General features: G+C 41.5%; 1 protein-coding gene across 1 annotated transcript; it reads left to right on the forward strand.

The window, feature by feature from the left end:
• The first annotated feature begins 5348 nt into the window (after positions 1-5348).
• LOC147608066 (pentatricopeptide repeat-containing protein At3g16610-like) lies at positions 5349-8805 on the forward strand. The gene is made up of 2 exons (XM_086790155.1): positions 5349-8426; positions 8599-8805. The coding sequence occupies exons 1-2, from the start codon at positions 5349-5351 to the stop codon at positions 8803-8805; spliced, it is 3285 nt and encodes a 1094-aa protein (XP_086646281.1).
• The last annotated feature ends 3188 nt before the right edge of the window (positions 8806-11993 follow it).

Genomic DNA, 11993 nt, shown 5'->3' on the forward strand with positions numbered 1-11993 from the left:
GTTGGGGTGAACTTGCATGTGCACTTGGACCTATATTGTATCTTCCAAAAGGTGAAGTGGGAGGGCACCAAGCGAATAGCGTGTGTATAACATGGAATACCTTGATGGAGACCCCTTAAACTCGGAGGTGGACTTAGGAAAACTAGGAAAGATAGAGTTGAGCATGAAATTTGGCCCGTTCCCACCAAGAGCTTGTTTTAGGTATGGTGGCTTTGGGCATATAGCCAAGAACTGCATCCCGCGCCGGGGGGGGGGGGGGGGGGGTCATGCAAAACCTTTAAATAAGGAGAGGAAGAAAAGAGAAACTAGTGGGGATAGTATTGTTAAAGACATAGAGGCAAACATAGAGGTATTAAAAGAAGGAAAAGGGAAACAAGTTCTAGCAAGCGAGGGGGGGGGGTCACGTTGAGGGAGCCTAGATAAAAACTAAGGGGAAAGCTAATCTCAGGAATCTCATGCAAACCAAGGAAGAGGCAAGAAAGGCCTAAAACAAACCGGTTGTAAGAGAAGCTAGAGGGAGTAAGTCCCAAAGCAATCTGAGCCCTTTGAGATACTCAAATCCCTGTAGCCCTTTGGGGGATGTTAATAGAGGGACATCTTATGTACAAAGGTTCAATTGGCAGGTGGAAGAGGCTTGGAAGGAGATCCAAAAAGGTGCTTCACAAAAAGGAGATGATGAGGAGGTGGACATGATTTCGGAAACAACCTTTACATGAGTAAGTTCAATGGGAGTTAAAGGTTGTACATGGAATGTAAAAGGGATTGAGGATAGGAAAAAGAACTCTACTTTTTTGGGATTAGTCAAGGATTAGGGGGCTTTCCATTATGGCTATCCAGTAGCATAATTTGTTTGGATTAAAATCCTTTAGGAAGGATAGGTAGAAAGACTGGATTGTGTTGTATAGGGGAGTGAATGGGGGGTATAGTGGAGTGATGACTATTATTAAAAATAATTTAAAACCTAATATAATTGCTAACCATCCAAATGGCAGGATTTTAGTGGTCAAGTTAATGGGGAAAGGATGAAGGTGGTACATATCTATGGTGCTCCTCACAATCATAAGGCTAGAAGTGTAATGTGGGAATGGATTGATAATCTCAATTGTCAAGGCCATTGTATCCTCTTGGGCAATTTTAATATGGTTCACAAACAACTGGATAGGTGTGGGGGGAGCACCATTTTGATGGGTCAAGAGAAAAGGAGATGGGAAGAACTGAGAGGAAAGATGGGATTGATTGATGGGTGGAACATGGGTGATTGGGGGTCTGACCCTGTCAAGAGAAAAGGAGATGGGAAGAACTGAGAGGAAAGATGGGATTGATTGATGGGTGGAACATGGGTGGATTGGGGGTCTGACCCTGGGCACACCTACTTTAGCCTGCAATATTTTGGTTCATCCTCCAGGATTAATAGGGTTTTTCCCAATCAGCAGCAGTTTGGGTTCCTTACACTTTGACGAGACGATGACAGTTGATTCTAGTCCTGCTCTCTCTGATCATATGGCCTTGGAAATGGGAGTGGCACATGACTAACTGGGAGGAGGTTAAACTAAATCAATATCCCACAAGGAAATTGAGAGTCAACAATTTGCTACTCAAGGATGACCTTTTTATTTTTACTATTGAAGAGGCCATTTGAAAACTTAAAAAGAGAGGGACTTCTGAGGGATCCTAGAGATCCTTTGCTAGTGGGATACATGGTACCATTAGGGGGGTTGGGAAATTGAGAGCTGAAGAAAGAAGGCAGGAAAGGAGGAGATGGAGTGAACTGATGGAATCTTTGCACAAGAAGATACAAGTAGGGAAACTCAAAGAAGAAGAAACTAATATGTGTCTTAGGTGGGTGTCAAATAGGGTTGAAATGTGAGGATGAAAAATTTGCTAGGGAAGAGGAAAGTAATTTAAAATGGAAAACCTTTAGTAATAACAAAAGGAAACCTAGTAAACATCTCTTAAGGCTAGCAAAGGAAAAAAACAACAAGGAAGTGGTGGGAATGATTATAGATGAAAATGAGCAAGGATTGAGAGGAATTTATCTAATTGCCAAGAAGTGGGTAGAATTCCTATGCTCCACTCTTATCATGAAAGAATATTGTTCAAGCAGAAGGTTTCAAGCTGAGAATAAGCTGTTAGGGCTGGTTAATCATACAATGGACACATATGAGGCCAAGGGGCTTGAGAGAGAGGTGGATGCAGATGAATGCTAGGTGGCTCTTCTAAAGTTGGGGAGAGAGAAGTCCCTTGGGTGGGATGGCCTATCTGTTGAATTCTTTATTACCTTCTAGCCATCCTTAAAGGACCTGGCATGGAAAATATGCAGAGATGCCTTTAATTCCCGTAATTTGGATAAAGACCTGAAAGAGGGGCTGGTGAAACTTATTCCCAAACAAGCATCATGCAATAGGTTCAATCACTGGAGACCTATCACTTTGTTGACTGTTATATACAAAATCCTAGCCAAAGTCATTACCTTGAGAGGATATTACCGCTATTCTTCAAGAAATTAGACAGTATGGCTTCATAAAAGGTAGATCAATCTATGACAATATCTATGCAGCCATGCTAGGGAGGGATGTGGCCTTGAAAATCCATCAGAAGTGCATACTGTTGCAACTTGATCTAGAGAAGGCCTATGAGACAGGGTTCATTGGTCATTTGTGGCCAGGGTAATGGAGAGGCTATGTTTTGGAATTAGAATGGCTACTTGTATTTACACTCTTAGTTTAGGTGGACATTCTAAACTGTAGTAGAATGGACAAGTGGTGGGGGGTTTTGAAGTTAATAGATTTGTGAGGCAGGGTTGCCCTCTTGCCCCCCTACTATTTGCTTTTGCATCTCATCCTTTGATAGTGGCTTTGGAAGATGCCTATTCAAAAGGTAGGGTGACTGGACTGAAATTGAGAAATGGTGAGTAGTTGGTGATACAATGCTTTGCTGATGACTCATTACTTTTCTTGAAAGCAGATAATGACAATTTGAGACAAGATTTGTCTATAATTCAGGAATTTGCAAAAGCCTCTGGTTCCAGGTGTAATATACATAATTCTAAGATCATAAGCTTGTCTGAGGATAATGATTTTGACTTCGAGAGATGGAGATGTGAGGTTATTAAGAGGAGACAGATTGTTAGACAGAGGAGACAGATTGTTAGACACCTAAGAATTCCCGTTGGGGAAGAGGTTACAAATAAACAACTGACTGACTGGGCTTTAGAGAGGTTTATCTTGAAGGTGAAGAAGTGAGAAGGCATTAGAGTTCCCTTTCATGATAGGGTAGTAATTTGCAATACTGTGCTAAATGCTTACATCATGTTCTTGTGTCCTGTTTTAGAATTTGGCAAATGTCACTGGAAGAAGATTGTGGGTTCTATAAGGGATTTCCTATGGAGGAATGGGAAAGCTAATAAAAAAACTTCAGCTTGGCTTTCCTGGGACAAACTATGCTTACCCAAGAGTGAAGGTGGTATTGGTATTCTGCACTTACCCTCTCAGACCATAGCCAGGACTGCTCTTCTCCTCCCTAAGTGTCTTTAGCAAGAGGAGATATGGACCAATATGGTAAGGGAGCTAATGGAAGATTCTCATATCTAATCAGGTAGGTGGCAAAGACTAGGATGGAAGGATAAGCTGCTCTCTTATGCCCCCCTAAAAGTCACAGGCTCCCCCCTCTGCAAGATGCTATGTAGCAAATAGAAGGAGGCTTTGGGGTTGATGGTCTAGGATGGATGTTGTAGAGCATCAAGGAACTCTTTGTTAAGTCTAGGGACATTTGTGGAATCACAAGTTCAACCGTCCCTTAGCCCTCTAGAACATCAGCTTTGCTAAGAAACTAAATAATAAAGGGCTAAGAAGGCTAGCAGATTGTTGGGATTGGTCCCAGCAGTGGGGTGGAAAGAATTCAAAAAGCTAGAAGAGGAGTTTGGACTTTCTTCAAAGGAAGGGCAATTGGTTAGGCAGGTACTAGACGAGGTACAGAAGGACTGGACATCCACATCTTTTGATGAATCTTGTAGAGTTAAAGATTGGGACTGGTATAATAGTGTAAAATTGGATAAAGGGGCAACCAAAGACCTGCACAAGGAGTTAAGGAAAAGTGAGGTGAATGTAGATTATTGTAACAAAATATGGGGGTAAATTGGAATCCCAATAGCTAGAGGAGGAGATGGAAAGCAATATGGGAGGCATGTATCTCTATAAAGTCTCAATTATTCCTATGGAGGGTATGCATGTGGGCCTTACCTATTGGGATCAAGCTGCTTCAGAGAAACTTTACTAATGGATGTTGTCCTAGATGTGCAAGTATGTTCTGGAAGATGGGAAACATGCCTTTTCGGATTGGCCTGCCATTAGAGGGGCATGGGGCAGAGTTGGGAAATGGGTCTTTGTAGTATAGGAATCCAAGGCCAGTGGGGGGATTTGATCTTAGGGAGATGGGAAGCTAGTGAGATGGGGCTGCTAATTTGATCTTCAATATAATCAGGTTTTGCTGCTTGTGGGAGATATGGAATACCAGAAATTGCACTGTCTTTCGGAAAGAAACCATTCTTGGGGTGGATGTGACAGAGTTGATGCACAAATGTATATACATGTGTTGGTCTGTTTATTATGTGAACAAGCTAAATAAGGACGAGATGGCATAGCTAATTCAGGCCCTGCAAATTGGCATAGCTTGACCTTTATATTAACTAGGGAGACTCTTATGCAAAGGTGATTTATTGGAGAGGCATTCTCCCAAAGGGTGCACATGTGAAGCGATGATTATACAACTAAGATAGCAAATCTCCTGGGAGCAATCTTCTTTTGTGTTGGAAGATGAAAGGTGGAATCTAATATGTAGTCTACTTAACAAGGATTTGTAAAGCCGGGCATAGAGTTTTTCTAGAAATATATCTATCTATCTATTACATATTAACCATGGCACAAAGAGAGGAGAGAAAAAATAAAGAGAGGAGAGAAAAAATAAATCTTGGATTTCTAAAAATAGATTGACCCTTTGTATTCCAGCTTCCATTCCTGCGTTTAGCTTCTTAATGTCTCCATAGCAAAGAGCGGATTGAGTACTAATATATATAACCAAATTAATTGGGTGCTGCTAAGCATCAAGGCAAGCCATATTGGATGTCAAGCGCCAAAATGGCAGCTTCCTTGCCCTTACGACTCTTGGGCGAACAACCGCCTCCATGGTAAGCTCAACTCGCCTTGCTTCAGAGCTAAGTGTTAACAAGCTTAACATAACTAAACTGTCCAAAATAGATGAAGATTATCCGCATTTCAAGTCCTATGGCCTGCTTAGCACCCAACGCATGTGTAGTTAGGTTTGGATTTCGGCGGATGTAACCCTCTAAAACAATGGCTTTAGAGCTTGGTTTGGGTATAGATAAGCTGTGGTGGGTGGTCGAGGGAAAGGAAAGGGCAAACAACACGTTGCTTGGTGGTGATCAAGGCTTTCTGTCCAACTTTGAAGACTCTGCCATTGTTGAGGGGCTAGCCAATTCTAGCTTCAAGTTGAAGACCCACTCGGATGCATCTACATCACACGAGCTTCAACTGAACATCCCATGGGAGACTCGACCTTGCAAACCAGGGAGAAGGGCACACTTGGGTCCATATCAAGCACATGATAACATCCCATTGGAGACACTACCCAGCATAGAAGCAAGAAGGGCACACTTAGATGCATCTAAACCATATAATAACATTCAATGGGAGACACTATGTGGCAAAAAAGAGAGAAGGCCACCCATGGATGCATCTAATAACATTCAATCTGAGACACTATGTGGCAAAGAAGTGAAAAGGCTACCCATGGATGCATCTAAAGTACATGAGGTTCAACAAAACATCCAATGGGATATGCTATGCCCCAAAGAAGCTCTTGTTTCTTTGCAATGCATGGATGAGTTGCCCTCATTGTATAGCTTGGTCTGTGTCATGCAGACATTCCGAAAACATAGAAATCTAGCATATGCCATGAGCCTGCATGTGTACATTTGTGACCATGGGCTAGAAGTCCACAATTTAGTCGGGAACTACCTAATCCCCATGTTTGTGGAGTGTGGAGGCAGGCCGTATGCTCAGCAGGTTTGCAATAGATTGGATCACCGGAATGAGTATTCTTGGGTTTCTCTCATACAAGCATGTACTGATGATGGTGAGCCACAGCATGCCCTTGACCTGTACCTGAAGATGCAAGAAGATTGCGTGCATCTTGGAAGGCATGCATTTGTGGCTCTATTGAAAGCTTGTATCAGGTTAAATTGTGTGGAACAAGGCCGACATCTGCACGCTGAAATCGCTGACAAGGGATTACATAGAGATCCCTATGTTGGCAGCACTTTAGTGGATATGTATGCTAAATGTGGCTCGCTTGCCGAAGCACAAGAGACATTTGATGGTCTGTCGATTCGACCTGTTGTGTCCTGGACTGCATTGATTGCAGGATATGCTCAACAAGGGCTTATCAAGGAAGCGCTGAATCTTTTTCAACAAATGCAATCTGAGGGTGTGCCTCCAGATTCTGTTACATTTGTGTGCTGCCTCACAGCTTGTGGCAGCATAGGAGCCCTAGAAAAGGGCCAAGATTTACAGGCCGAGATACTCAAAAAGGGTCTCGAAAGAGATCCATATGTCTGCATGTCATTGGTTGATATGTATGCCAAATGTGGCTCACTTGCAGAAGCACGGGAAGTGCTTTACAAGCAGCCGGTTCGAGATGTGGTTTCATGGACGGCACTTATTGGAGGATATGTTGAACTTGGGATGGGTGAGGAAGCTTTGAACTGTTTTCAAGAAATGGACCTGGAAGGTGTGCCTCCAGATCCTGCAGTGTATATGTGCACCTTGAAAGCATGTGGCAGCATACGATCCATAAAGAGGGGCCGAGAAATTCATAAGGAGATGGTCAAACGTGGTCTGGAAAGAATCCCATTTGTTGGCAATGCATTGGTGAATATGTATGTGAAGTGCAGCTCTCTTGCAGAGGCACAAATGGTATTCAACTTGCTGCCAGTTCAAGATGTAGTCTCATGGACAGCAATGATGACAGGATATGTCGAGCTGGGGCTAGGAGAGAAAGCACTGAACTGCTCTGAACAGATGCAATCAGAAGGCATCTCTCCAAATGATGTCACCTTCATTTGCGGCTTGAAAGCATGTGACAGCACAGGAGCAATAGGTAGGGGCCAAGAAACACACTCTGAGATCATCAAGAAGGGCTTTGAAAACGATGGTGTTGTCGCAAACACACTGATAGATATGTATGCCAAGTGTGGTCTTCTAGCAGAAGCACGGGCTGTGTTCAACAAACTGCTAGTCCGAGATGTCGTGTCGTGGAATGCACTAATTGCAGGATATGCTGAACATGAATATGCTGAGGAAGCACTGAACTGTCTGGAAAGGATGCAACTGGAGAGTTTGTCTGTGGATGTTTTCACCCTTATAGGGAGCCTGAGAGCTTGTGGAAGCATCCAAGAATTGGACAAAGGCAAAGGAGTATATATTGAGGTTGTTAAGAAGGGATATGAAAGAGAGCCTTTTGTTGGGAACACCGCAGTGGATATGTATGCCAAATGTGGATCACTTGCAGATTCTTGTGTTGTATTTGATAGGCTGCCAGTACGAGATGTTGTTTCGTGGAATGCACTTATGACAGGCTATGCTGAGCATGGGTATGATGAGGAAGCTGTCAAGTCCTTGGAACAGATGCAACTGGAGGGTGTGTCACCTGATGCCATCTCATGGAATGCAGCAATATTCTGCTCTGCTGAGCAAGGAAAAAGTGAGAAAGCTATTAAACTCTATGCACAGATGCAAGAACAAGGCTTATTACCTGAAGGTGCAGTTGGTTTGAGTGTCCTAAAAGCATGTGGCAACATAGCAGCTCTAGAAATGGGGAAAAAAATTCATACTCAGATCTTCAGAGTGGGTGGATTCAAGGCTACTGAAGTGTATTTGGCAAATGGCTTTATTGACATGTATGGTAAATGTGGAAGCATGAATAGTGCTCAGCAGGTGTTTGATGCAATGCCGGCAAGAGACATTGTCACATGGAATGCATTGATTGGAGGGTATTCCCGTCAAGGAGAGGGCAGACTTGTTCATAATTTGCTACGGAGAATGATAGAGGAAGGTGAACAGCCTGATGAAGTGACTTTTCTAAGTATTCTTGCTGTATATAGCCATGCAGGTCTATTGCGTAAGGGCCACAAGTTTTTCGAAGCTATGAGAGCAGAGTTTGGTGTCAGTCCTACTATCAAACACTACTCTTCCATGGTTGATCTTCTTGGTCGCGCTGGACAGCTAGATGAGGCTGTTTTGCTGTTGGAGGAAATGCCCTTTGAACCAAATCTTACAGTGTGCCATTCATTAATGTGCGCATGTCGAGGATGGGGTAACATAGACATTGCATTCCAGGCCTTTGAATGTGCAGTAAGATTGGATCCAAAACATCCTGCAGCATATATCTTAATGTCCAGTATCTACTCAGATGCCAACATGTTAGAGGATGCAAGGAAAATTGATGCAAGGAGAGTAGATATACAAAGATGGAGGGAAAAGAGAGAGTTGAATTAGGTTGAGTGCTTTGATCTGCAAATTGCAGGACACCAAGGTAGCAGATTCCTCTTCAGGAGGGCTGTCAAAGGAAGCCAGGAAACAGCTGCAAAGGCCACCAGCTAAGGCACCCTTCAATACAGTCTTTTTTGGCATTCCCCCCCTCACCACCACCCCCGGCCCCCCCTTCTTTTCTTTTTCTAGAGGGGCCAAGCCTGCTTATTTTCCCTCTCCTTTGCAACAAGCATTGCAGTAGGCATCCAGTTCTGCAATGTATCAGATCCTCAGCCTTGGCATGTGTACAAGTTTGTAGGATAGTCAGCTTCTGTTTGGAGCCCAATATTTAGACTACAAGTCTCACACACTGATGCATGTGGACATTATCTCCACCTTGAGGCATCATACTTTGGCCATAGCAGGAGAACCGGCTGCAAACATGTGGATCAACAGGCATAATAAAGTTGAGACTGACACAATAAAGTTGACAAACTTGCCATACTCTCTGATCTACATGATCAATAATATATAAAGTCTCTCCTTGCCAACTATTATGTCCATCAGCAAAACTTGGAAACCCAGAGACATTGGAAACCCAGAGACAATATACTTGATCTACATGATCAATAATATATAAAGTCTCTCCTTGCCAACTAGTATGTCCATCAGCAAAACTTGGAAACCCAGAGAATTTGATCATCAACCTCCATGTCACATGCAAAAGCCTTAATCATACATAATTGAGTTAGCTGTGCAATTACTGTGGTGCAAACACTCATACACATGCAAAAGCCTTAATCGTACATAATTGAGTTAACTGTGCAATTAATGTGGTACAAATGCTCATAGAATTGGACGGCCTTGTACTTCTCTGTTTGGCTTTGTACACCTACTGATGACTAAATGTGGTTCTTCATGACGGAGTCATACTTTGGCTACATGGCTCCATCGAATTTGCATTTGCATACCTTAGCAAGACTTGTACCATTATTATATCTACCATAGTGTAATTGACAAGGTTTGCTTGGGTCCTCTTTTGCTCCTCTATCCTCTTTGATTGATCTATGCGGTTTGGTACATCCGGGATGGTTGGTGGATTAGTCCATTCAAAGAGCTACTTCATTTGCTTGTGGAATCGCTTTGAAGCTCTTTTTGCATATGATATGGCTGTTCCAAGAACACTACATCATTGACTCACCACAATCCTCCTTGCCTCAAGGTTATAGAGTTGATAACCCTTCAACTATATATTATACCCAAGGAAGATGTACTTGCAACTTTGTGTCTCTGGTTTGAGTCTGGAACATGCATATGCATATTGAGGAGTCATTCTCTTAATTGCTCGGGTGTAGCTCCAATCTACAAAATTAACTTCCTTGAATAAGAAGGTTTTTTTTTTTCTCTTTGAGCATACTGTGAGCCATTTCAAAAATTATGTAGTTTTTGCATTTTGCTATCCCATTTGCTTTGGTGTTTGAGTAATGGTCAATTATCTCGTTCCATGCTCTTTGCAATAAGCTATGAATTTTCTTGAAGTGAACTCTCTATTATTAGCTTTTTCTTTTAACTTATTATCAACCATTGTACGTGCATTTAAAAATATTCAAAAAGTCTCAACTTTATCTTGTTAACCACTCTGTTGGTTGATACGGTTTCAACCACTCGACTTATTGTAAGGCGCTTTGCCATCTTACTCGCTCGAACATGCATTTACCTTTTGTACAATGGTGCTAGAACATATAAAGCACCTTACCTTGTTCTTAATGTCAAATAGAGAAAGTCTAAAGACTCCGTGTACATACTTTCTTAAGACCAGGAATAAAGGCCGTACCATTCTTAAGTTTGGCTTTTGGCCAGCCAAATCTTTTGTAAGATGACACTTGAACACATAAAGATGACAATTGAGAAAGTCAAAGGACTTTGCTAATTCTAGTAATAAAGTCCAAACTATTTTTAAGTTTGGCCAATCTAGTGTGTGTAAAAACTAGTCACTTGTATATAAGTCATTTTTGGCAATAAGCAATACACAATCATTCCCTTGCAATAGAATACTTGTGAGCTCTTCTCTTCTCTATTCTTGCTTGCATGTATGTTATTGGATCTTGCTTGCTTGATGGATGCATGCTAGATAGGTTTGTTTGTAGGTTTTCCTCTTGCATTAACATCTTCTTCTTTTCTCACCTTTTGTGAGAGAGAAACATTGCGAAGGCTATCCCTTTTTGCCTCCATCTAGGCACAGAGAGCTTTTTCTTCACCCCATTGGTAAAGGAGAATTTTGGTGTGACAATGGATTGATGACATGACGACGGACAAGCTAACGCACCCACATAGGGAAGTTACAATCGTGACTCAAGACCAATAACACATGCTTCGGAAAGGCTAAGGTTAGCTCTTGACTTGAACATATTTGCACCATTGTTGGGACTAGCCTAGGGCTTAGCTCCATTCATCCATCCATTCCAAGATATTAGGATTACCCAATATTTCTTAGTGTTGATTAGGAGGTCATACTTCAAAAACATACAGTTTTGGAGTCTTGGATGTGTTGTTAATTTTTTAATTTAATTTTAATTTTTCTATTTTCATGACTTGGAAGGAAAAAATCATGTCTTGGTGTTTTGCATGATTTTAAAGCCCATAAAGCTTTGATCTTATTGTATTGAGCCAATGAATAGCTTAGCAATCATAATTAGGAGTGGAAATCCACTCCAAAAACATAAGCGTTAAGCTCCATTAGGTATGAGATAGTTAATTGTGTTCATGCATTTCATAAAATTTTCATGCATTGTAAATCCAACAAAAACAATTAAAAAACACTTAGTCATTTTTGCATAAAAATCATTCACTAGAATTAGGATCCTTAAGCACCTCCAAATCAAGACCAAAAAATCTCAAAAACTCACCTCTCAGGTTGACATGAGCCTATGGTCCTTCGAAAAAAGACGTGAGCCTGTAGATGTGAACTTGAAAATGTGAGCCTATAGACGTGAGCTTGGATATGTGAGCCTACAAATGTGAGTAAAGAGGTAGGTATACCTAATATTATACCAATCCATTATTATTACTACCTTAAAGACTTGTAAGGACATACCTACTCATGTTCTTTAAGGCTTTTCTTGTCATACAATCTACGAATTCTAAGAAAAATTCTTATCATTTGTAATTATTGGAGTATTAGAATATAATTACCCATAAATACACACTAACCTCGTCATTGGCCTATTACATAAAAGTGTGTGCCTAGGTAGGCCTTTTTTATATTTGAAAAATACGTGAGCCTATTTCATATAAAAAAGCAAGAGTCGACCAGATGTGAGCTGTAAAAAACTTGAACATATGACCCTGCATACATGAGCTTGGACACATGAGTCTAGAGGCATGAACTTAAAAACATGAGCCTGAAAAAAAATAGGGCTTCAAAAAACCAAAACTAATGTGTGTGTGTGT

This window comes from Cibotium barometz, chromosome 54 (genome assembly GCF_041138505.1).
Source record: "Cibotium barometz isolate CiBa-2024 chromosome 54, ASM4113850v1, whole genome shotgun sequence".
In the NCBI taxonomy this organism is placed as follows: Eukaryota; Viridiplantae; Streptophyta; class Polypodiopsida; order Cyatheales; family Cibotiaceae; genus Cibotium; species Cibotium barometz.

Bases quoted from the DNA above. Each gene is read 5' to 3' on its own strand.
- LOC147608066 (XM_086790155.1), top strand. From the start codon at position 5,349: ATGGCTTTAGAGCTTGGTTTGGGTATAGATAAGCTGTGGTGGGTGGTC. The intron at 8,427-8,598 runs GTAAGATTGGAT...TGCAAATTGCAG, and splicing joins TCCAGGCCTTTGAATGTGCA to GACACCAAGGTAGCAGATTC.